Source organism: Myxocyprinus asiaticus, chromosome 37 (genome assembly GCF_019703515.2).
Source record: "Myxocyprinus asiaticus isolate MX2 ecotype Aquarium Trade chromosome 37, UBuf_Myxa_2, whole genome shotgun sequence".
Classification (NCBI taxonomy): Eukaryota; Metazoa; Chordata; class Actinopteri; order Cypriniformes; family Catostomidae; genus Myxocyprinus; species Myxocyprinus asiaticus.
In genome coordinates, this window is record NC_059380.1 from 3,350,907 (window position 1) to 3,377,172 (window position 26,266).

The 26,266-nt window shown below is 36.5% G+C and overlaps 1 protein-coding gene across 4 annotated transcripts in view; it reads left to right on the forward strand.

Annotated features, from left to right (window-relative positions):
* The window catches only part of map4k3a (mitogen-activated protein kinase kinase kinase kinase 3a), a 121,842-nt gene that overhangs the window by 5,485 nt on the left and 90,091 nt on the right, over window positions 1-26,266 (forward strand). For all 4 annotated transcript variants that reach the window (XM_051675477.1, XM_051675478.1, XM_051675479.1 and 1 more), the window contains exon 2: window positions 20,723-20,780. In XM_051675477.1, the coding sequence (XP_051531437.1) occupies window positions 20,723-20,780 (58 nt within the window). The remainder of the gene's footprint in view (window positions 1-20,722; window positions 20,781-26,266) is intronic.

Here is a 26,266-nt window from a genome sequence, read left to right on the forward strand (position 1 = left end):
AAACACACTTTATTATATTTTTATGAACAGATGACAGAAAAGCCGTCTATGCGCATGTCTGACGCACTGTTTGTTCGGAGGTGTGCAGTCTCGTGCAACGCGTATGTAAAGGGTTCTCGTTCTTTCTTTGTTTCAATCTTCTGAAAATGTTTTGCAAGAATAGTATCGTCTATGAGAATGCTGCAAATGACCTCAGACCATCTCAGCTGGGGAGTTTTCCGCCTTGCGTGACGGTAAATGGAAGGGTGGTTATATATGATTATTTATTTTTTTTGACCACTTCGTTATTTTAATTGCTTTTTCATTTTGTTTGAAGTCTCAAATTGAATTAAGAAATGTCTTTGGTTTAAGTTTTTCATTTTTTACATAAATGAATTAAATTTTCAATGTAAAATCACTAAAGCAAGAATATTCACAGATCCCTCAGCCGGGGGGTTGACGATGTAATTGGATATTGTGATATATAAATATAATAAAAAAATAAATAAATATTGTGAACATATTTGTTGCATATCGCCCAGCCCTAAGAGGGACCAAAAAAAAATTTATTAACACACATTCAAAGTCATTACCCTTCCGAAGCAGCTAAACTGGGTCCTGGGATGAAAGGTAATAAAACACCAACATTAAACCTGCAACAACCCACAGTAAGTGATGTATTTGCCCGGACAACAAAATACGTGACCAGTAGCCCATGATGTAGAGAATGCACGGATGAAGTAGGTTCGTTGCCAAAGAGATGTTGCCCTTCACAACTGTTGAAAAGCCATCTTTCAAAAAGTTGAACAACACTCATTTAAATTGCATTTAATTTTTTTTCAGTTTTATTTGAATTTCTAGATAAAATAATTAAGAAATAAAGTTGCATTATTGTGTAAGATATTGCTTAGCGAAAACTACCCCATAGTAGCACTTAGCATCCAACCAGTGTAATACTAGTTAGTTGGTTTGAACGTGAATACCGCACCGGTGTGAAAATTATGATATCATGGCAAGTCTAGGGAAACCCCACTGTTGCAGCGCAATTCTGCTAGAAACAAACACAGCAACAACTCTGGAGTATCTCGAAATAAAGCGAAGCAACAGAGAATAAAATAGTGAAGTCTTCCTCGGATTCAATATTTGTTATTTACACAAGCGTCGTGGGGGAAATTACGTTGCTGTGGAGAAAGCTGCTACTGACTGAGCCACATGTATACGTGAGTAAAGCGAAAGCTGCAAACACAGCTCATGTAAATGCATACACAGATTTCGTGCCTTAAGAAGCTTTCTCGCAATGGCTTTCTGGTGTTCATGTAAACGTGGTCATTGTAACCTCCATTTTTGCTTTTTTTTTGTTTAGTTTTTTTTAAAGAATAGGAGGGACGAGTCGAAATTTTTTTTTTTGTGGTAATCAACATAATGCGCCAAATGCTGCCTATTGAGCTGAATTTGTATTTAACCCTTGTGTTGTTTTTGTGCTAACACATTTTGTGTTCCCGGTCAAAAATGACCGGCCCACTAAGATTGTTTATAAATCTCTCATATTGCATATATTATCACAAGATATTGCATTAGATCTTTTTATCAACTTCTTTTTTAGTAATTATGACAGGTTTTGTACTCCTTTTTTTAAACATATTTTTGAAAAGATATATTTTGTTTGATAGAATGATTAATAGAACTGAGCTTATACCAGGCCAGTGGGGGGTATCTCCCTGCGAAAAAAATAAATAAAAGTAATTACATAATAAATTAATAACCACTTGCTTGATCTGAACAAAATAGGTGTCATTTTAAAGCCTAGAATCTGGTCTTTACAATGCTTATAGCTGATCCTACCAAATCTTAAACAATGCTTTTTAATTTGCAGACAAATAAGAACTGTTTCGTTCTCATCATTTGCAAATTTATCACAACAATTATATTCAGAGTTGGTAAAACCATAAAAAGATGAGATTTGTTTTATATATCATTGGAAAGAGCTCAATTAATAAAGTGCAATGAGCAAATTTGTTTCAGTCAGAGGCCAAACTGCAGTGAGTTTTAATGTATGAAATTCCCACAGACACACATAAATATAATAATCAGGAGTGGCTTTTTGTCATGTTTTTGCTTATTACTTCCTGAAACATACATATTACATAGACAGTGACATATCGTAACTTACAGCAGACTATCCTGATTCAAACGAGCCCAAACACAACATAATATGATATCTAGATCTTGAAATATTCCTCAAAGAGCGTACATGGAAAGACGATGCACAACAGGGTGCTCAACACACATTATGTGTGAGTTTGTGTATGTTGTGTGTGTGTGCACATGTTCGAGGACTTTGTGTGTGCAAACACACATCCACATATGTGCTCATCTAAAGGACTGGGATGCTCCTGAACACTTAATATTTCTGTATTTTGTAGTGTAATCCATACGTTTCCAATGGCCGGTCATTTTTGACCGAGAACCCAACAAGTGTAACAAAGTGAAATAAAACAAAAAAATTTACTGAAAATGGTCCACATATTTTTGTGTGTGTTTTCAGATACCACATGTGAAGGAAAGGATTTTTGTTTTCCAATTGGATTAAGTAAAAAAAAAAATGTAAAAAAATAATTGCAAGAAAGAAAAAGTCATCCGGGTAAAAATGACTGGAACTTGGATAAGGGTTAACTTGAATAATTCCTTTAATGGGTCATTTAGTGGCATATGTGTATATGCATATTTATATATTAAATAACCAGATACGGTGGCTCAGTGGTTAGCACTGTCGCATCACAGCAAGAAGGTCCTGGGTTTGAGTCCCGGCTCAACTGGGCCTTTCTGTATGGAGTTTGCATGTTCTCCCTGTGTTCGCAGGGATTCCTCTGGGTGCTCCGTTTTCCCCCACATGTCCAAAAACATACAGATTAAGTGAATTGGAGACTCTAAATTGCCCCGTAGGTGTGAGTGAGAGTCCCCCAGCCACTGGGGGTTGCATCAGGTAGGAAATCCGGCGTAAAACCTGTGCCAAGTCAGATATGCGGATCACGGATGGTCCGCTGTGGCGAAAGAAAAAGAAGATATTAAATAACCATGTTGTAATGCCTATTTTTGAAAAATCCAGTCATTGAATTAAATACTTTATAAATGAAAACTACTGCCTCTTATATCATTTTCTCTTTATTCAGGACTTGACAAACATAGAGTAAAAATAAAATAAAACATTGATGGTATTTAAAAAGTGGTAAACAATGTTCAATTTCACATTTCAGTCAGATGTTGTTGACTAGTATTATTATTATAAAACACTTAATTATGCTCTTAATGGTTTAAGTCATCTCTGTAGACAGTATTTAAATATCTGAGAGCAAAGCCGGTTTGTTTTCTAATATCTAACATTATTCAAACTGAATTTTGTTAAGGGTGATGAGGTGTAGTTTAAAAAATCTGCACGACAGATGACAATTGTTGGCGCATGATACATTGTTTTAGCCGTTTTCCTCCTCAGTGTTGGTTAGAATGTCAGACTCTCTCACTGTTTGAGATGTTTGACTTCCTCCATAGTGCTTTTAGGTAAACAACTGCTCCGTCTTCCTCCTCCACTTCCCCGACAGAATATGTACCGCGTACATTACGTGAATAGAATGAGGTGCACATTTCTTGCAGATGTATACTGGTTTATCATGTCAACTGGTATATCGCCCACCCCTATTGAGTACCAAAAAAATGTCCATAATTTTATGATAAAAAGATGTTGATGATAATGGCCTTTTAGTAGCATATTATGAGCAGGCCCAGACGGACTCTGCTGACTTTTTATTTTTTGGTATTTTCTGCTCTGATTTTGTTGAAAAAAATAGATTGATTAAAATATCCTAAACTAAGTTGAGAGTACTACAGTCTTGATGGCTGCTGAAAGCCTTATAAAATTAGCTAAAATATTTAATAAACAAACTCACAAGGGGCGGGAAATATGTGAAAATCTGTGAATGGTAGGTGTCTGAAATCTGCGGAATTCTGCGTGCACCAATTCCACGTGTAAGTTATGTTGTAAATGTCCAAATTTAATGGCAAAGGATGGTATTCAATAAAATTGCTCGATTGAAAATCTAACAATAAAAGCATTTTCTCAAAAATATTCTCAAAAGGATATTAGCTTTAAGTGCTGTATGCTGATTTAAATATCGTACAGCTTTCACCAGGTTTGTTTGTTTGCTTGGTACACCGCTTTTCTTAACAGTTTGTTGTAAATGTAACACCAGCATGCTCCTGGTGGATTTTAAAGGGCCTGAAAGCATACAGAGATGTAAAGTATTGATTGAGCAAAGAAAGTAAGTATTGAACAAAAAGCCAACCTTGTCTGGGTAAGGATATGACTAATTACCCTGCCTGATCAGCTTGTAATGGCTTTGTGTCAAGTCTTAGTGGGGCTATTTTTATAGTTCTCTGGCTTCTCTGTATTCGGCAAGTGGTTTTGTATTGATTCCATTGTTATGTTTATAGTTTGAGGAATCGTCAGTGAGCAATGCATGACAGAAAGAACGTCTAGAAGGGATGAATGTGTGTGAAAGTGAGAGCGAGAGTGAGAAACTCATTGGTGCGAGTCTAAACTGTGGAGAGAAGTGTCATGCATTGTAGTGCTTCGAGTTCGAGTTGTCTTGCTGGTTGAAGAATAATTCATTCAAGAACGCTGCGTTCAGTTTCATGACGTTGCACTCCATCTAGCTGTTTTTGAACATACAAGCGTGGTTTATTTAAACGTCCTTAAGAAATGCAACCGACTGGGGTTGGTGAACCCGACAACAGTCTAATTATACAACAGGCAACCCATAGACTAGCCGAGTTTATCCATCTCTATAGTGCATCTACATAATTTGGTGAAATACAGTCATATTAGCTCATAGTTTTCCCTCTCAGATTTTCAAGGTGGAGTTTCAAATGCTGAGGGAATTCTTTTCATGCCAGAAACATCTACCCCAGGCCTTGGCTTAACCTGATGGGATGTTTTCGATGTGGCTAAAAATCCCAATTTCCCCTTTCACTCTTCATACCAAGGAAATTCTGCATCGCTTTCCGGATGGATAAACACTGGACTGGACTAGTCACCTTCAGTCACACAGATTACACAGTAAGATGACTCTGGGATCCGAGTGGCCCGCATTGTGCATATGTGAAAACATTCTGACAGCATGAAATTCAAGATGCTAGAGTTTCCTTGAGATGTGTGCCCGAAGTGTGTAGCCCTGCTGCACTACTGATGTGGGGCATTTCTGAATTGACTTTGTCGGGAAAAAATGATCATTAATTATTTACCTGTTTCAACAACTGGGCACTGCTCCATCCTGTAATACTATCATGCTTCAGAGATGGTTATCAGCCAGCTTTGGGACACTCTTGTAACCTCTGACTTTCTATAGTCCTGACAAATATACTCAGTAGGGGTAATGCATTGATCCAATAACCAACAATGTTATCAATACAACATATAAATATCGATATAGATTTTAAAGATGTAACTTTACTTTAATACTCTCATGTCAGCCACGTCTGTATGCATTTCCATTAGGGATGTGCGCTACGACTAAAACGGAAGTCTTGTAACCGACTAGTCGACTAGTCTAAAGAGAAACCAACCTTCAAAAAACGGTAAGAAAAAGTGTGTTTATGCGACCCATTTAAAATGCTTAATCTATTCCAAATCCGAAGCTAAATTCCACTGAAAAGGGGCATTTATCTGCGACGTCCTCGCCTTGAATTACGATCATTGTACATTAAATATAGAACATGACACTCATTCACTGAATCAACGTTAGCGAATATTTATAGACAAATTTATTGAAAACAATTGAATGAATAGTGCAGGATCAATGAAACAACCATTAAAAGCCTGTTCTAAACAGAAATCACCAAACAAAAGTTACTTAACATATTAAAACAGTCAGGACATTGTTGAAAATAATTAACAGGTAGACTAAGCCAAATCTATGAGAGAGAAAAAAAATGCGCTGAAAAGTTGCGCGTATTTCACGACGTGCAGTCGTGCATTAACCATTTATCTAATATGACAGCTGTTCGGTAAAGAACGTTAACCAATAACAGTTACGATGTAAAAAAATAAATAGGCCTGTGATGTAGCCTACAATAAACCTAATGTATTCTAAACCTGACGTGCACACAAAATAAAAGATAGTTTAACCCATTTTGCAGTCGGCACATGTGCGCAGGGTCTTTGAAGCCAAATTGTGCTCTGCTATCCATGCGGCGTGCGTACGTGTCAAACGGGATTCCCGTGAAACAAGAGCTCCAGACCAGTGACAGGATCAGTGCTAGCACATCAACTGGGCTCTCCTTAAAATGCGAGCTCTCATGACAAATGCAAACGCAACAAATTTGCACTTTTCAGAGAGCGCAATATAATAATCAAATTATATTTTGGTTTTATTTGAGGGCAAAAAAAAATGTAATTGATTGTGTAAAATAGGCACATAATATCTGAATATCGATCGCAGGGCCCTGAATCGAATCAAATCAAAATCGTATCGCGGCAGACTTTGAAGTATCGGTAAATATCGGATCGCAGGCCAAGGGAATCGATATAAGATCGTATCGTGATGAAACGTCCGATTTACACCCCTAATACTCATATCAAAGACATATCGTGAATTAACTGGAACAGTCAGCTCTAATTTTGAAAACCACTTGAAAATGAATCGAGCCATGTAGGGTAGTAGCTTACTCAAAAAATTTATTTATTCACTTAGTCTACTTTTCATATGTTTATTTTTTAATGACAAATATATACGATAAATTACTGCCTTAACACTTCAACATTATAGTCGATGTGTTGGCATGAGGTTGGTGTGGAATTGCATGCCTACCTTATTTGTGCAAATTACACCCAACCTTTCAACTCATGTCATGACTATGTAAATCCAGCAAACTTGGAAACTTCTGCATAATACCCTCAAGGATAGCAGAATGGGACATGAAGTGAGTATGGTGTTTGCCAAAACCCACAGGAATTACGTCAGTTTACCCACCTTTGAAAGTAGTCCCATCTCATAAAGGATGATTTGGACAGCTTCACAGATCACACACAATAATCTTTTTTTTTTTTTCTTTTTTTTTTTTGCTATTTATTATTTTTTTCACATCAATCTACACTCCATACCCCATAATGACAAAGCAAAAAAACAGATTTTTTTATAACTTTGCAAATTTATTAAAAAGAAAAAACTGAAATATCACATTGACATAAGTATTCAGACCCTTTGCTATGACACTTGAAATTTGCATCCCATTTGTCTGGATCATCTTTGAGATGTTTCTACACTTTGATTGGAGTCCATCTGTGGCAAATTCAATTGATTGGACGTGATTTGGAAAGGCACACACCTGTCTATATAAGGTCTCACAGCTGAAAATGCATATCAGAGCAAAAACCAAGCCATGAGGTCAAAGGAACTGCCTGCAGATCTCAGAGACAGGATTGTGTCCAGGCACAGATCTGGGGAAGGCTACAAAAAATGTCGGCTGCATTGAAGGTTCCCAAGAGCACAGTGGCCTCCATAATTTTTAAATGGAAGAAGTTTGGAACAACCAGGACTCTTCCTAGAGCTGGCCGCCCGGCCAAACTGAACAATCGGGGGAGAAGAATCCGATGGTCACTCTGGTTGATCTCCAGAGATCATGTGTAGAGATGGGAGAAACTTGCAGAAGAACAGCCATCACTGCAACTGATCTGGGCTTTATGGCAGAGTGGCCAGATGGAAGCCACTCCTCAGTGCAAGACACATAAAAAAGCACCTAAAGGACTCTCAGACTGTGAGAAACAAGATTCTCTGGTCTGATGAAATGAAGATTGAACTGTTTAGCCTCGATTCCAAGCATAATGTCTGGAGGAAACCAGACACCGCTCATCACCTGCGCAATACCATCCCAGCGGTGAAGCATGGTGGTGGTAGCATCATGCTGTGGGGGTGCTTTTCAGTGTCAGGGACTGGGGGACTGGTCAGGGTTGAAGGAAAGCTGAATGCAGCAAAAATACAGAGATATCCTTAATGGAAACCTGGTCCAGACCGCTCAGGACCTCAGACTGGGCCGAAGGTTCACCTTTGTCATTATGGGGTATGGAGTGTAGATTGATGTGAAAAAATAAATAAATAATTTAATGTATTTTAGCATAAGGCCGCAACATAACAAAATGTGAAAAGAAATGAATGTATTTTGTGTGGGGCGTGTGTATGCCATATACAGTACTTTATGTTGGATACACACCCAAAACAAGATGAGAACTGTTTCTTAATTACTTTATTGCTATTTTATATATCTGTAAATCAAGACGGACATGTGATTGTTTAATGCTCCACTGTGGTCACAAACACATTGTAGATAGAATTGTTTTGCGCAACAGGAGTGTGTGTATGCTTGTGCGTATCTATCAGTGGGCAGGGCTTCAGACGTGAGAGACATGGACAGGGTTTTTCAGGCATTGAGAATTTCATTGAAAGTCAGCAAATTCAATTATTTTCATCTTGCGTTCAGTGTTTCATAAGCACTAAATTTGTGTTTCATGTAAGTGTTACACACGCTATCTCTGGAGCCAGCAGAGTCCAGCAGGCCTCCTGATGTTGGTGCTCCAGAGACTCACAATGAAGACCACAAACTTATGTGCCCCATTTGAATTCTACACCGGTTTTTTTTTTGTTGTACTTTTAAGCACTATGAAGGAAATCAAACAGCTAGACAGCCCAACATTCTAACCACTACTGACGAGGAAAACAGCTATAGGACTGTTATGTACCAAAATATTGGGTTTTTAATTATCACCTTTACTAAAATACTGTTTGAATGTTATTAGATTTGAGGAAACAAACCTGCCACGTTTGCCTTCAGATATTAATATATATTCTCTATAGAGATGACTTAAACCATTAAGTGAATATATATATATATATATAATTTTTTTTTTTACGTATATATTATTTTCTTTATTGCATTGCTTTGAGAAGATGTTGAGTTTCTTGGGGAAAGTTTATAATAATAGTAATAATATTGGTCAACAACATATCAGACTGAAATGTGGCATCATGTGAAATCTAGTATTATGGTAAGGTTGATTTAAGGTTGATTGAGTGTTTAATGTTAAACATTTCCTGTTATGTTGAGATTTAGAGGAGTTTCTGTAATGTCATTTTGGGGGTTGCCGCTGTGGTAAAGCGTGGAGCTTGAGCATAGGTTGACGAGAACAAATACTTAACACTTTTATATTGCTTTGTCCAATGAGCTATTTTTGTGCCACTGGGTAAGATTCATGCCAATACATATAGCATGTCAGTGCAAAATGTTCCTAGCCAGTTGTTAACTGAAAGAATAAATGTAACTTATGTAAGTTCAATGCTTTTTGTCAAGTAAAACGAACATAAAAATAATAAGTAACATAAACAAATCCAAATGATTTGCATTTACTCAAAAAAAAAAAAAACGTTTGTCCAATTTACTTGAATTTCTTTAGTTCATACAACTGGACCGTGGAAACAGTTGACACAGCTTAAGTAAATCAAACGGTTTATTATTTTGAGTGTGTATGAATGGAAAGCCTACATAATGTATTATTAAATACAGCTGCAGGCAACACTGCTTGATCACTACAGAAACACTAAGATGATTTTGGAAGTCTGTGTTTGACAATCTTTCCTTCCTTAAGTTCCATTTGTATTTTTGTTTGTATGAGAGATTTTTGTACCTTGTTGTCGCAAAAGGTGTCAGACTGTCATTGTAGGCATTCCGAGAAAATGAAGAACCGTTTTGGTTTGAAACCATGAAACACCTCACGGGAGTAACAAAGCGGAGGTCGGCACGCTCAACCCATCGCACCTTTCTTTCATCACCTTTCTCTTATTTTGCAGGAAGTGTCTGTCAACACCTTATTTAGTCTCCTGTGTTTTATGCCTTTGCGCCTTTTAGAAATTCACAACAAACTGGACAACACTGACCCTTTTAGCAGAACCTCCTTGCCATTTAGCCTACTTTTAAATGGTCCCGATTCTAGAGACTAAAGCAGTTTCAACCTCCCCACATCCTTTCCGTGAGTAAGCATAAATACTGAGCTGTGTGACAGAGTAATCTACTGTTCTACAAATGTGGCCGTGGAGAGAAATTGTATTCTCCCTTAGTGAGTCCGAGTGATTGACATCCTACCTTTGTTTGGACAAGAATGTGATTTACTTAGTCAAGTTTGATAGCAAAATTAGACTGATGAGGCTGTAATGGACAGTTAATCGACCGTTTTTAGTAAAGATTTATATGCGCAAAGTATCTTGTTGATAAGACACTGTGAGGAGGCAGTGGTCTCGTTTGTAGTTCCGTAATCATGCTTTAGCAAGCCCAGGCACACTCCAGAATTCAGGATTCATAATGTACTCTGCGTTTAACTGCAATACAGCATGAATAATGAATCCGATGAAATGTTTGATAACACCAATGCAGAAAAGACATTAGAGAGGAAAACAGGTTGTTTATCGGAGGTCAGTGCCGCATTGGCACAGTAAATTGTTAATACAAGGCATCAAATTTGCCAGGCAGTGCAAAAAATGATTGGCCTAGATTCGGCTGGTTGGGGGCCAAGCTTGCAGTGATATATCCACGTCTCTGTAATTACCTGACGTGGCAGCAGCTCGCAGCCCCACTGTGTGTTGCACCTGTGCAAGTGGAGTGCATGGCTCTTGCTCTGCACTTTAGCGCTGTGTTGGGAAAAGGGCATAGGAGACAGTGTGTGTGTTTTTTTTGTGTGGTTAACTCGTACGTCAGCCCAAAGTTCACTTCTTTTTTTGACACGAACACTAAGCGTCTGCTAACAGTTAAAAGCTAGCTTTTCAAAGTATACTTCGGTTGACCGTTTGCACATACACAGGCAGTTGGTTCTTGTCAGGTGTTTATTAGGCCCATAAAGATGTCTTTTATAGTCCTTCAGACTCGAGTCATACAAATGAAGGTATTCCCTGACATCCTTACACACACGCTCTTAATGTGCATATCAACTGTTGTTGTTTCTACCTTCGTCCCTTGATATTCAGTGACGATAACATCTAGTGCTTCTTCGTGAACGCAAAGGCTCAATTGTGAGTGTTGCCACCTTGTGGACCCACTAAAAAGTACAGAAAAATCCAGGTGCGATTCTAGAGTGTGCGCGGTTTAAAAATCAGGCCACTCTCGTTCAGTACTCGAGCACTCTTCTGATGACGAAATTTACGTCACGCATCCTGTATGCATACGCCTAGCATTCACGTCTAACCGGAGTACACTTTTGGGCTTAACCGTGACACTCGGCCGACCAGTGTATATTTACCTTAACCTAATGTTTTATACTTTTCAGCAGTGTTAATTTTCACAGTTTTTTATTTTAGTCATAATTTTTGTCTTTTGGTGAATATGTCCTTTAAATTTAGTTAATATTTCATCATGTCATATTCATTCATTTTAGTAATTTTTACTCTAAAATGGCATATAAATGTTGTCAACTATAGTGTAAAAAAAAAAGTAAAACTTATACTGTAACAGATAAAATTGTAATCAAATATTCGAATATTTTGAAAAACGTATAAACTACGTAAATTTATTTAAACATGTCTCGAACATATTAAGGATTAATATGTTTAAAATGTAAGATTAAATAACATGAGAAAACTGTCCTGAAAACTGGAGCTCCTGAATTAATTGCATGAAATAAATATACTGAAGTATTAGCTACTTTTTAGAAGTTACTCTTTTGTGAATTACTCACGTTTAGACTGTTTAGGATATTGCGTTGCGTGTAGCACATTTTTAAGCAAGCGGCTTATTCATAAGTTACACATTCTGACTAGCATGCAATACTTCAAGTTTACCTGTTCATGGGCTTCATTGTCTGTGCAGATGTAAGTTATAATATTATGCATTTTTAGCTAGCTGATTAATCTCACATACAGTTGAAGTCAGAAGTTTACATACACTCCACAGATTTCATATAAGCAAACTATATTTTTGGCAAGTCGTTTAGGATATCTACTTTGTGTTTGAGTAATTTGAGTAATTTTTCCAACAATTGTTTACAGACAGATTGTTTCACTTTTAATTGACTATATCACAATTCCAGTGGGTCAGAAGTTTACATACACTAAGTTAACTTTGCCTTTATGCAGCTTGGGATATTCCAGAAAATGATGGCAAGCATTTAGGCAATTAGCCAATTAGCTTCTGATAGGTTAATTGGCTAATTGGAGTCGATTGGAGGTGTACCTGTGGATGTATTTTAAGGCCTAACTTCAAACTCAGTGCCTATTTGCTTGACATTATGGTAAAATCAAAAGAAATCAGCCAAGACCTCAGAAAAAACAATTGTGGACCTCCACAAGTCTGGTTCATCCTTGAGAGCCTGAAGGTACCACGTTCGTCTGTACAAACAATAGTACGCAAGTATAAACACCATGGTACCACGCAGCCATCATACCACTCAGGAAGGAGACTCATTCTGTCTCCTAGAGATGAACGTAGTTTAGTGCAAAAAGTGCAAATCAGTCCCAGAACAACAGCAAAGGACCTTGTGAAGATGCTGGAGGAAACAGGTAGACAAGTATCTATATCCACAGTAAAACGAGCCCTATATCAAAATAACCTGAAAGGCTGCTCAGCACGGAAGAAACCACTGCTCCAAAACCGCCATTAAAAAGCCAGACTACAGTTTGGAAGTGCACATGGGGACAAAGATCTTACTTTTTGGAGAAATGTCCTTCATCAAGGTCTGATGAAACAAAAATTGAACTGTTTGGCCATAATGACCATCGTTATGTTTGGAGGAAAAAGGGTGAAGCTTGCAAGCCGAAGAACACCATCCCAACTGTGAAGCATGGGGGTGGCAGCATCATGTTGTAGGGGTGCTTTGCTGCAGGAGAGACTGGTGCACTTCACAATATAGATGACATCATGAGGAAGGAAAATGATGTGGATATATTGAAGCAACATCTCAAGACATCAGCCAGGAAGTGAAAGCTCAGTTGCAAATGGGTCTTCTAAATGGACAATGACCACAAACATACCCCCAAAGGCTTAAGGACAACAAAGTCAAGGTATTGGAGCCATCATAAAGCCCTGACCTCAATCTGATGAAACTTTGTGGGCAGAACTGGAAAAGCGTGTGCGAGCAAGAAGGCCTACAATCCTGACTAGGTTACACCAGTTCTGTCTGGAGGAATGGGCCAAAATTCCAGCAACTTATTGTGAGAAGCTTGTGGAACGCTATCCAAAACGTTTGACCCAAGTTAAACAATTTAAAGGCAATGCTACCAAATACTAACAAAGTGGATGTAAACTTCTGACCCACTGGGAATGTGATGAAAGAAATAAAAGCTGAAATAAATCATTCTCTCTACTATTATTCTGACATTTCACATTCTTAAAATAAAGTAGTGATCCTAACTGACCTAAGACAGGGAATGTTTTCTATGATTAAATGTCAGGAATTGTGAAAAACTTAAGTTTAAATGTATTTGGCTAAGGTGTATGTAAACATCTGACTTCAACAGTATATAGGATGTGTTTGAGTGATGTAATTAACCCATTAGTAAAGTTCATTGTACAGGTGTTCAACTCTCACAGCTCAAGGGGGGAAATCCCCGACATACTACAACTGGATTATTTCAATCAATTCTTTCTAGATATTTCTTTCTTAAAAAATTAATAAATACAAAATATGTTTGTATCTTGCAGTAATCTTTTTATCATCATCTTTTCGTCAACAGTATGTATTATTAAAACCGTTTGATTTTCGTCTTTACACATCTTTTTCGTCTCGTCTTTGTTATCGTTGACAAAATCAAAAAACCCTTCATCAACAAGCATTTATGTCAGTAATTTAATTGATGAGATTAACACTGCTCTTCAATCCACACTTTGACACTTTTTAGATTTGATTGTTAGTTTCCCACGACCCTTGACTTTTGCCTTTCCTGAGCTGGTGGAGGGCTCATTATAAAGGATCATTAACACATCATTTTAAACCACACCAGACAATATGATTTGCCTGATTGCAAGGCACGGTATTGACCACTGTGCCTGGATGCTTGATGAAGTTATTGATCAGCACTAATCTGCATCCCTTTTAGCATTTAGCTACTGGCAGATTAACCTGAAAAGGAATTGTGCTTTTCCCTTTTCACAGAGAATATTGAAAAAGAAGCCTTTAGGTAGCTTATTATTTATAATTTGGTCTAATTAAAACCATTTCAACAGCTATCCTATGGTTAAAAATGTGTTGGCTTAAATCAGTGTTCGTAACTGGTAAGGTCATCGATGGCAAATAATCAAATCAAGTGCACGTGCCGGTAAATGTTGGAGCGCCGATATTTGTTGTCACAGGCAATGCTCGCTCGCAATCTCCGGACGTCGTAGCACTATCGGGGGTGTTGATCTATCTCTCTTGTGCCCCCTCTCAGTTGCTTAGCCCCTGAAAGCTGTCCCCTTTCCTTCCTTATGGGCGGGCCTGGCCATACGCATTGTTTGTACTTCAAACAATGCCCACCCTTGGAAAGCATTCAGCATGTGGGCTTCCTTCAAAGCGCTTCGCAACATTAATTTGAATATGTGCGAAGAGTAACAGGATTCTGCAGAGGAGCTTTCAGTTGCGTTTTAGCATTTTTTACATGCAACTCGGAGTGAATCCTTGCACGCTCTCGGCAAAGCTTTATCACTTGTGACATATTTGCATTAGTGTCTCGGGATGCCTCTGTGTTTTGCAGCAGCGTCCCTTTCAGAACGCATCACTCATTCGACAAGTCAAATGTTTTTGAACATACTGATTATTATGCATTCAAATTATTCCCTCATTTGACTTGTTGACTCAAAATCCCTGCCACTGTCCAGTTTAGACCAGAATAAATGAGTTTAAGTACAAGTAACAGAATAGTTGTGTGGAATGATGTTGATCCCATATGGAGTGTGGGCTTAAAAATGTCAGTAACTTTGTCAATTTAAATCGTCTTTTAATAAGTTTTAATATTGAGTGTCATATTATTTACAGTACGTGAACCAATAATTAAAGCAGTAAAGACACGTATTGCATGTCTGATGGTAGTTTTTGTTTTTATGCCACCTTTCTCAGGCTTTAGAGGTGTGTTATACATGTGGGGATGTGTATGTATCAACCTGTTACATGTCACACAGGCATACTGAATCAAGTAAAAACTGGTTTTGTCAATAGTTCAGAAATAATCTAGATATATTTCTTCTATACCATACATGTCCCTTTAAAGTAACTTTTATTAGGCCTAGCATTAACAAACATTATTCCAACATTTAATGCTTAAAAGATGCTTAAAAGTAACTGGAGCGCAGCTCATATCATCCATTGAAATCTGCAACTCTGAAGAACCATGCGGTTGCTTGCTTTGTGACGCCACAGTAATTTAATCTTTTAATCGACATTAATAATCGCGATTACAATATCAAAGCCAATAATCAACAATTATGATTTTTGTCATAATCATGCAGGCCTACTTGTGGTGTATGTGTGCTTCATCAAAAGCCATTTATTCATATTTAACTTGGAATCATATAATGAAATATGGATATAAGACTTCCTTTATGGCTTTAAAAATGTAAGAATGACATGAAAATAATATTTTAAATAGCAGAATATTTCCAAATACATATATGTTTCTCTTTTTGAGTGTTTAGTCTTATGTCCATTTTACATTTACACTGTTTTCTTTTTTTTATTTATTTGTTTTATTTTATCACCTTTTTTCCTAATTTGGAATGCCCAATTCCCACTACTTAGTAGGTCCTCGTGGTGGTGCGGTTACTCACCTCAATCTGGGTGGCGGAGGAAAAGTCTCAGTTGTCTCCGCTTCTGAGACCGTCAATCTGTGCATCTTATCACGTGACTTGCTGTGCATGACACCACGGAGACTCACAGCATGTGGAGGCTCATGCTACTCTCCACGATCCACGCACAACTCACCACACGCCCCATTGAGAGTGAGAACCGCTAATCGCGACCACGAGGAGGTTACCCCATATGACTTTACCCTCCCTAGCAACCGGGCCAATTTGGTTGCTTAGGAGACCTGGCTGGAGTCACACAGCACACCCTGAATTCGAACTCGCGACTCCAGAGGTGGAAGTCAGCGTCAATACTCGCTTAGCTACCCAGGCCCCCTACACTGATATTTTTAAAAACCTAGTCAATCTGATTATATTATATTATATTATATTATATTATATTATATTATATTATTTAGACAGTTCAGTGTGATTGGAACACAATAATGTTTCACAATAATGTCTCTATTTTTGCACAAAATCAAATTGAGATCAAGATCAAATAACCGCGATCAGACGATTATTTAAAAATCTCGACGGCCTATCCATTGTTAAATTTTGTGTTGTTTCTCACCAAAACCTATCGTATGTGTTCAGAAGACTTGGAATTTGACACGAGTCACATGGACTACTTTTATGATACTTTTTATTCCTTTTTTAAGCTTTAAAGTGAGTCACTTTTAACTGCTACTGTATTGAAAAAATGGATGTTCATTAAAAATTGTTCTTTTGTGTTCCGCATAAGAAAGTCATACTGTTTTGGAACAAAGTGAGGGTGAGTAATTCGGGGGAACTATTTATTTCAGAATTTATTTCAATTAAAGGTTCATTTGGACATTTTGATATTATTGGATGGTGTATTTTGATACATTTCCTCACTAAAGTAAAAATGCCCCTGCAAAAAAATTAAAGGTTGCAAATTTTGCCCCTTCATAAAAAAGTTATTTTCTGAAACTTAGTGCAAGTTTGGTGCAATCTTTGGTTTTTCTAAAAAAAAAAAAAAAGTTCACTTTTTAGCTCTTATGGGATGTCATCACCCGTGGTCTGCCCAGTAATACTCATCTCAATCAACCCCCGACCCCCCTCTTTTCACTGCTGGCGACCTCGTAGTTGTCAGGTCTCGCCTTGTTGCTAAGAAAAAGAAAAGGAAATACTTTGACCCTTCTGATGACATCTTAATTGAATCTGCAGCTAATTTTATCTAATGTTTTCCTGCTGTCACATCTTAATTGAATAATATCATGATGAACTGAACAACAGTGTTTTGGCGTGTAAAATTAGTTTGTCCATCTATGTGGATGTCGATTATGTCAGTTATTAGGTTTAGGGGGCAATCACTTTTTCACACAGGGCCATGTAGGTTTGGATTTTGTTTTCCCTTAATAATAACAACCTTCATTTAAAAACTGCATTTTGTGTTTACTTGTGTTATCTTTGACTAATATTTAAACTTGTTTGATGATCTGAAACATTTAAGTGTGACAAACATGCAAAAAAATAAGAAATCAGGAAGGGGGCAAACACTTTTTCACACCACTGTATATGGTATATATATATATATATATACATACAGTATGTATGTATGTGTGTATATATATATATATATATATATATATATATATATATATATATAAAACACTATATTGCCAAAAGTATTCGCTCATCTGCCTTTAGACGCATATGAACTTAAGTGACATCCCATTCTTAATCCATAGGGTTTAATATGACGTCGGCCCACCCTTTGCAGCTATAACAGCTTCAACTCTTCTGGGAAGGCTTGTTGACAATGTTCCTCATCTGGTGAAAAGCTTTCATCTTCTCCTTTACTGTTATACTGTACGGTGTTTGTAGATTTGTATAATATCTTGTTTGCAGGAATTGCACAAATGCTTGAACCTACAGTACTTTTGTGAACTGCTCTGAAAGCGCTTAAGACATGAGCCCTGCGTGTGCACAGAACAGCGCATCACTCGATTATTCTGAAGTGCACACAGACCATGTTTATCTGTTAGTTTTATAATCATATGACCATATCGCCATTTTGGTGTTATTTTGATTAATTATGCAGCCCTGGAGGATCGTGGAGTTAGCACTTTATGAAACAAAATAATTGACAAAATAAAAAGCATATTAAAATAATTGCGATATTCACGATATTGCTTAATTTGACATCTTCAGCAAAATCATTATGTGGTGATTATATGGTGAATATTGGATATATCACCCAGCCTTAATTCAGACTGGTTTTTGAACCGAATTGATTCAAAAGAATCAAATTGATCAAAACATTCGCCTCAAGTGATTTGTTTGCAAATCGGACATCACTATCACCAAGCTGGATGCAGTTTACATTTGCAGCTATGCTATTTTTTGCAGTGTTCACTTGCAACAATACCAAAAGAGTTTGGAGACATGTTTCAGGGTAAAAGTATTCATTTTCTCTTCAGTATGTAGTAAAGTGGAAGTGAAAGTCAAAGGAATTTGTATACTCAAGTAAAGTTAAAATAGCTCATTAGAAAAATACTTGATGAATTAAATAACTGATATTAAATGTACTAAAGTATCAAAATTACATAATGCTTGATTAACCATGTGTTGTCAGGGGTTCCCCTTGTGAAACGAATCATTCAGAATCATTTGACCTATTTAAAAGAATCAAATTGATCAAAAGATTGACTCAAAACTATTTGTTCACAAATCAAAAAACACTATCACTGAGCTGCATGTGGTTTACATTTACAGCTCCGTTATTTTTTGCTATATTCAATCGCAGAATTAACAAAAGGGTCTTGCAAAATGTATCGGAGTGGAAGTATTAAAGTTCTCTCTTTAAAACGTAGTGAAGTAAAAACTACAAAAAGTAAAGTAGAAATGGAAAAAAAGCTTTGACTTACCATTTATGTGCTGTAACTTCACTTGGTGCAGAACAATCTGAATAATATGAAACAATGCAACAGTCCCCTCTATGCAGCCTGAACTTGTTCAGAATGTTAAATATTTGTGACACCTGCGCTAAAAACAATCTAGATGCAGCGCAAAGTATGAAACAGAGCGCAGGTGTCTCCACAGTCGTTTTTGAAAAGTTCTTTTTAACTTGACATGGTGTTTAAAATGTGCTGGTCCTGCGTGAGACGCTGAAGAAACAGCGAGACACGACGCAACAGTCAAAGACATTCGTCCAGCATGTGTTTACATAGGAAAACAATGGGAAAACAGATACGCGCAAAAACAAGTTCGGTGTGAACAGCCCGAGTGAGAGTGAGAGCATGTGTGCGAAACAGGTTCGGTAAGCCTGTTTATTTTTTCATTAATTACAAACCTGACCTGACCCAAACCCGAAGTCCTACTTGAAAAACTGACCAAACCCGGTCCGAAACCCATCGGGTTTTCGGGTCCCATCAGGCCCAGATCGGGTCGCAGACCTCTGTGACAGTGCTTCACTTTAGATTTGAAAAACAATGCAGGACCTGGAAAAGCATAACACCACTTCAGCAAGCAACAGAACTCAAAAAGAAGACATCCAATTTTCACAGACCAGGAACTCAGCAAAAAACACATTGTAATGCACTCTAAACCTATTTATCTATACAGTCGTTTGCAATATAGTGTATGCTTTTTTATGAAATAACATAAAATAATGTAATGAAAAAGACGTCTGTCGGACTTGATTAAAGTTACACATGCAGTGACGGATGCACAAACACTTTCTTTTTCTGTAAATCTGACTAAATCCAGGCGATCTAAGAAGGGTATTTTCTGCAGATTGTGATTTGGGTTCTGTTCTGTGTAAATTAATTACAGTCTGAATGTAAATGCCATTTTCCTCCATGTAAATAGATTTAATGATGATTAAGTTTGTAATAGTTCACAATGCCACACTTCCGATAAATATTTTAAAGTTTATGGCCATTGTCAGAGGTTAAACTCAATGTGGGAATTCAGAGAACTTTATTTACTGAATAAAGCCGCAGCTTTGTAGGTGATGCTGTCAGTCAAAGCTCCTCACAAGCCATTAATGCCATACAGCTCATGCCCCACAGAGACAAAATGAAACGGGCTTACCTGAGGGAGTAACGGCTAGTCTCCGCATGTGAAATTATTAACAGTGTTTGCTCAAGAAGGAACTGAATGTCCAGATGAGAAGGAACATTTTATATGGTATGTGTCAAGCAAAAAGCTTTTGCTATTTGTGCAGTATGTATCACAAATGGAACAATGCAAGCAACTGCAGCTCTATCAGTGAAAACATCTATCTCTCAGTGACGTGATTACTGTTGATATTGTATTCCTTGTTGGTCACTTACATGCAACAATCAAATAAAATGGCTTTTATATCTCCATAAAATAGTTTAACCATGAATAGGCTTTAACTCATCCTCAATAAACAAGACTGGTGGGCAGATATTCTTTCTGAAAAGATTAAATATTTTATTTCCATGGCCTGTTTTCCCATATTTGAGTTCTAAACTGAAATGGGCAGATTGTGTTGAAATAGTAGATCTTGCATATATATATATATATATATATATATATATATATATATATATATATATATATATATATATATTATAGATCTGCTTTGGGTGTCTGTTGGCTTTAGATGTGGTTTGCACAATTGTTTTGTTGTTGTTATTCATTCGTAGAGTGTGCTAAAACTTAGGCTAATGCATGCATTTTAGCCAAACTTGACCTTACCTCGACACCTTCATGCAATCTGAGTAATTAAATCGATTAATCGATTAATCGCCAGAATAATCGTTAGATTACTCGATTAACAAAATAATTGAGAGTGTCAGCCCTGCATCAAACATCACATGTTTTTTACACACATTTAATCACTTGTTTGATTTTCACTTAAATCTTATTGCTATGATGATAGTTATTAAGACTGATGTTCTTTTTTCAGGCTCGTAATGTCACTTCAGGAGAACTAGCTGCCATCAAGGTCATCAAACTGGAGCCAGGTGAGCATCTTCATTTTCTTCCTTTCCTTTCCTAAACAAACAAATTAATTCAGTTAGGTTTTGTTTGGTGTGGCATAGTGACTGAAGCTCAGGATTGGTGAGCAGAAGTTTGTAGGTTTGAGCCCTGCAAGGAAAGCCCCAACTTTCACCATTGTGTCTTTGAGTGAGGCATGCATGTAACTCCAGCTCAGGTTGCTTCAGTGGAGCATTATTTCCTTAAATAAGTGTACTGTGAGTCACTTTGGATAAAAGTGTTTGCTAAATGAATTCTCACATACTAAATGATGAACCACAGAGGGTAAAAAAACAAGACCTTTGCTCTTAGTCAATAAAGTCCTTTGGAAAAATCATAGATTGTTTCCTTGTTCTCATAAGTTTTTTGAAATTGTTTACTCTTAACATGCAGATCAAACATTTGAATAAATTCACTACTGAAATGAAACTATGTGTGCTAGACTCATCAGAACATCCGAATGTGCAAAAGTGGGGATATTATTGGCTGTGTCTAGATGTGTGATGGAGATTTCATGCTCTGATCAAGGCAAACCCTGATGATTCGTGTCAGTGGCAGCAAGTCAAAAGACTTTTGATATAAAACACAGACCAAAGCAGGAGACAACAAATGGGATCTTGGGGTTTGATACGGTTTGAGTATTTCTGTAACTGCTGATCTCCTGGGATTTTCACACACAACAGTCTCTAGAATTTACTCAGAATGGTGCCAAAAACAAATATGGTGGAGTGGGACTTTGGGGTTTCACCTTGGGTGGACCTACCCAGCATGACAGCACAGAAATGGAACCCAGGCTGCTCACAAAATATACTTGTAGCATTCAGTAAGGACTTAAAATAGCAGTAAAGTAACTGTTAGTCTACAAAAGGAAATGGCATGCTGTTGCCCCACACAAAATAATCATTCTATGTTAATTGTATTAATCGAAATTAATTGCAATTACAATATTCAGAGAAATAATCAACAATTATTGCTGCAAGCAGCAATTAACTGGGTTCAAGCCTTTAAGGTCATTAAGCAACAGATATTAAGTATTAATAAGACAGCCTGTTAGCAACTAAAACAATATTAAAGTGCCTTAATTTTGAGAAACATAAGGTAAGGTAGCACACAGATATGGCATTTTTTACATTCCTGACTGATATAGCGCCACCAAGAGGCATAGGTATGCAATTTTTTTCTTGTGTCCTCAAAATGATCCCACACATAAGTGTCTCAAAATTTGTGAAAATATCTAATTCTGTTCAAGAGTTATAACCGTTTAAGTAAAAGTGACCACGCCCACTGCAAACGTTTTGGTGTCGATTTGCGATGATGAATCGAAAGTTGAAACCTTTTTGATAATTGTTAATAATATTTCTGCACTGGTTTGGTTCCAATTGGGCGAACGGCCTAGGACTAGTTCAAATAGCTGTGAAAAGCATTTTTCAAGATATGAAACTGTCCCCATAGTCCTTGATGGCACTTTGGACACCGAAACTGCATGCACAATTTCAAGTTGATCGGAGCAGCAGTTCCATAGTTAGAGCCATTTTTATGTTTTTTACTATTATAGCGCCACCAAGAGGTAGATATGTGCAATTTTGTGTGTGTACTTGGAATGAAATTTGGTGACAATATTCCATTCAAGAGTTATAACCATTTTAGTAAAAGTGGCCACACCCACTATGTACGTTTTAACATACCATTTGACAATGAATCAAATTTTCAAAATTCCTTTGATAACTTTTCATACTGGGACTCTGCTGAATCTCTCTTCACTGGTTTGGTTCCAATTGGGCGAACGGCCTAGGATTAGTTAAAAAAAGTGTTTGTTTTTTTTTTTTGTTTTTTTATAATCTCAAGTATTTAATGAACGTTTTGTTTCACAAAATGGTAACAAATGGTACTTGAGGCAAAGTTGTTAAGAATGAGGAGATCTACAATATGGTATGAATATTGTGTTCCTTTGTGAAACACAGCGGTATATACAATGATATACTAGCATGTAAAATGTGATAGCGCCTCCCGATGGCCAATTTTTTTCAAATTTTGCACAGACCTCTTGGGACAAGAGACAAATAGGCCCACCAGTTTTCGTTCTGATCGGCCTTATTTAACCCTAGATAAAAGCTGCTGAAAGCTGATTGTTAAATGGCGGCCATGTTTTTCAAGATATGTGACTGTCCTCATAGATGTTGATGGCAACTTGGACAAAAACAATGCATGCAAAATTTGAAGTCAATCGGACCAACGATTCCATAGAGCCATTTTTAGTTTTTTTTATTATTATTATTATAGCGCCACCAAGAGGCAGAGGTGTGCAATTTTTTGTGTGTCCTCAGAATGCCCCCCATACATAAGTGTACCAAATTTGGAGATAAATCTCAATCCGTTCAAAAGTTATAACCTTTTAAGTAAAAGTGGCCACACCCACTACAAACGTTTTGGTGGACCTTTTGACGATAAATTAAAATTTCAAAATTCCTTTGATAACTTTTCATATTGGGACTCTGCTGAATCTTTCTGCACTGGTTTGGTTCTGATCGGGCGAACAGCCTAGGATGAGTTCGTTTAGATTTTTTTTTTCAAACATTCCAAAATAGCGGGAAAACGGGGGGCAGAGCTTAAAAGATGCGCTTTTCATGACGCAAGGAATCAAAGGAAAAAATAAATTTGTTTCTGGCCCTTATGGTTCAAGAGTTATGGCCCAAAATGTGATTTTGTTCATTATTGCGCCACCTATGGGCCAATCGGGCTGATTCTATGCGTATGGGTAGCCAGCTGGAGTACTACCATCCCTGAAAGTCTCTAGGCCTTACGGTTTGATCTGCACAATCAGTTTTATGGCAGAAAAATAATAATAAAAATCCTGACAAAAACAATAATTGAGCAGCCTTATATTTTGTCACAATCAAATAGTTCTACATGATCTCATGAGAATTCATAGTTATTCTTACGTAAAGTGTGGTTCTAGCAAACATACATCTGCTTAGGTTTGCATAGACGTAACTAATATGAAACGGCTGAAACGCATAATATTGACAACATCTAAAACGTAAAAAATTTAGAGATGTACAAATGTATACAAATCCTTATTGAATCCATGAGTATTGAATTTATGGAATTAATAGTGTTTATTGTCAGTGAAAATTAGTGAATATAATCAGTGAAATGAATTACATTTTCAGTGCATCACATTTAATTTACACAGTTGATGCGTTACCTAATTTGACATTAAAACGGTTTCATTCTGTTCTGTGGTCCATTCACCAAGACTAAACTTTGAAATGTTAAAATTAATAAACATTTTGTAATGGTTAAATCATTACATAATCAATACATTTTTATTTAGTTTGGTGTGGGACTCGTTGAGTTTTCAGAACATGCTGTGGCCCAAAAACGTGTATATATATATATATATATATATATATATATATATATATATATATATATATATATATATATATATATATATATATATATATAATTTCGATGCAATCGAAATTATTCAATCCCCCCCAAGACAGTAAGGATTTACAAAAGTAAACTTTTCTGATGACCCAGAATTTTTAAACTTTACATCTATATCAGTTGAGTGACACATTTAATGTCATAGTGTGAATATATAACCTAATATTTGTAAATAGCAGGATTTTTTTTTAAATACAGCCATGTCATAATTATTCAACCCCTATTGTATGTATCTGATCCTTAAATATGTAAGGCTACACAAGTAATTGTTTTAAAACAAAATTAAGTCATCAATCTGCAGTGGCACTTATTTAAGTTTTAAATTTTAAGTTTAGCGTTGCAAGCAAAAATGTATTTCTATGCAGAAGAATGCAATTAAAAATAAGCTGTCTCAAAAGCTAATAGAGGAGATTGTAACATTACACAAGAAAGGTCATGGCTAAAAGTACATTTCCAAGGCACTTCAATTTCCAATAGACACGTTGGCAGCACCATTCATACATTTATTAAATATGGTACAACAGCAACCTTCTTGGGGTGTGAAAGAAAGCAAAACTTCACCAAGGGAAATGTTGACTTGAATATTCAAGAAGTAATTAGGAAAGACCTGTGGAGTCCTGGAAGAAGGTTTTATAGACGTATGACACTAAACTGAAAATGAGTTTTACACCCATGGGTCAGCAGTACGTCTGGAGTAAGATGACAAGGTGATGTCAAGAACGACATCATCCCCACAGTCATGCATGGAGGTGGGTCAGTCCTGTTATGGGCTGTTTTGCGGCTGCAGGAAACGGCTATCCTGACTGTGTGACTGACACCATGGATTCTTTCAGGTATCAGGCCATTTTGGCATGAAAAATGTGATGCCTTCAGTGTGTAAATTGAAGCTCGTGATCACTGGGCTTTCCAGCAAGACAATAACACCAAGGATACATCCAAGTTGTCCAAAATCTGGTTCAGGGATAGGTCGTGGAATGTCCTTAAATAGCCCTTTCAGTCCATCATTAAAATACCATTTCAAACCTTTGTGGGGATTTCAAGGAAGCAGTGGCAGCACAGAAACCAAAGAATGTCAATGAGCTGGAAACTTTTGCTCATGAGAAATGTGTAGAAATTCTAATAGAGAGGTGTCTGATGCCTGAGAACACTCACCTGAAACATTTATTTGCTGTTATTAAGGATAAAGGATTCTCCACAAATGATTGACTTAGGGGGTTGAATATTTTTGACATGACATTTGTGAAGAGTTTTAGTTATTTAGTTATGGCAATTAGTTATTTTTTTATTTTAATATTTGGGTAAACTGAACTCACAATCACTCAAATGTGTATTAAAAACTTAATTTGACTGTTTACTGTTTTAATTCACATCACCAGAATGTATTGCTGGTCAGGGGGTTGAATAATTTTGATTGCAACTGTTTATATATATATATATATATATATATATATATATATATATATATATATATATATATATATATATATATATATAATGTATGTATATCATTTTAAGATTTAGGCATTTCAATTTCACAACAAAATTCCATCAAATTTAATTTAGTAAAAATAAATTAGTTTTATTAATTTAATTTGGTTATAAATTACACAATTCAGTTTGATGGAATTTAAATATGAAATTGAAATGCATCTTAAAAATAGGCTCAAATATTTTGTAAGTATATTTTATGCCATCAGAGAGCACTTCAGATGCAGCTCGTCATCATTTGGACTACCTTGTATTGCTTTTTGCTATTTTTTGGAATAAATTATTGGTATTCAATTTATCTGCCTTTTACTTTTTTTTTTTTTTTAATTAATTAATTTATTTTTTAATTGTTAAGAAATAGTTAGGGTTAGGTTTAGGGGTAATATTAAGGGATCTAAAATATCTAAAAAATGTAACTACAAATATATGGATAATTTAAAGGATTTGTAAATATTTTTACGTTTCTAAAGCTGTAAATGTGTAAAAACTGTTACGTTTAAGATGCTGTCAATAAATCCATATTGTACATTTC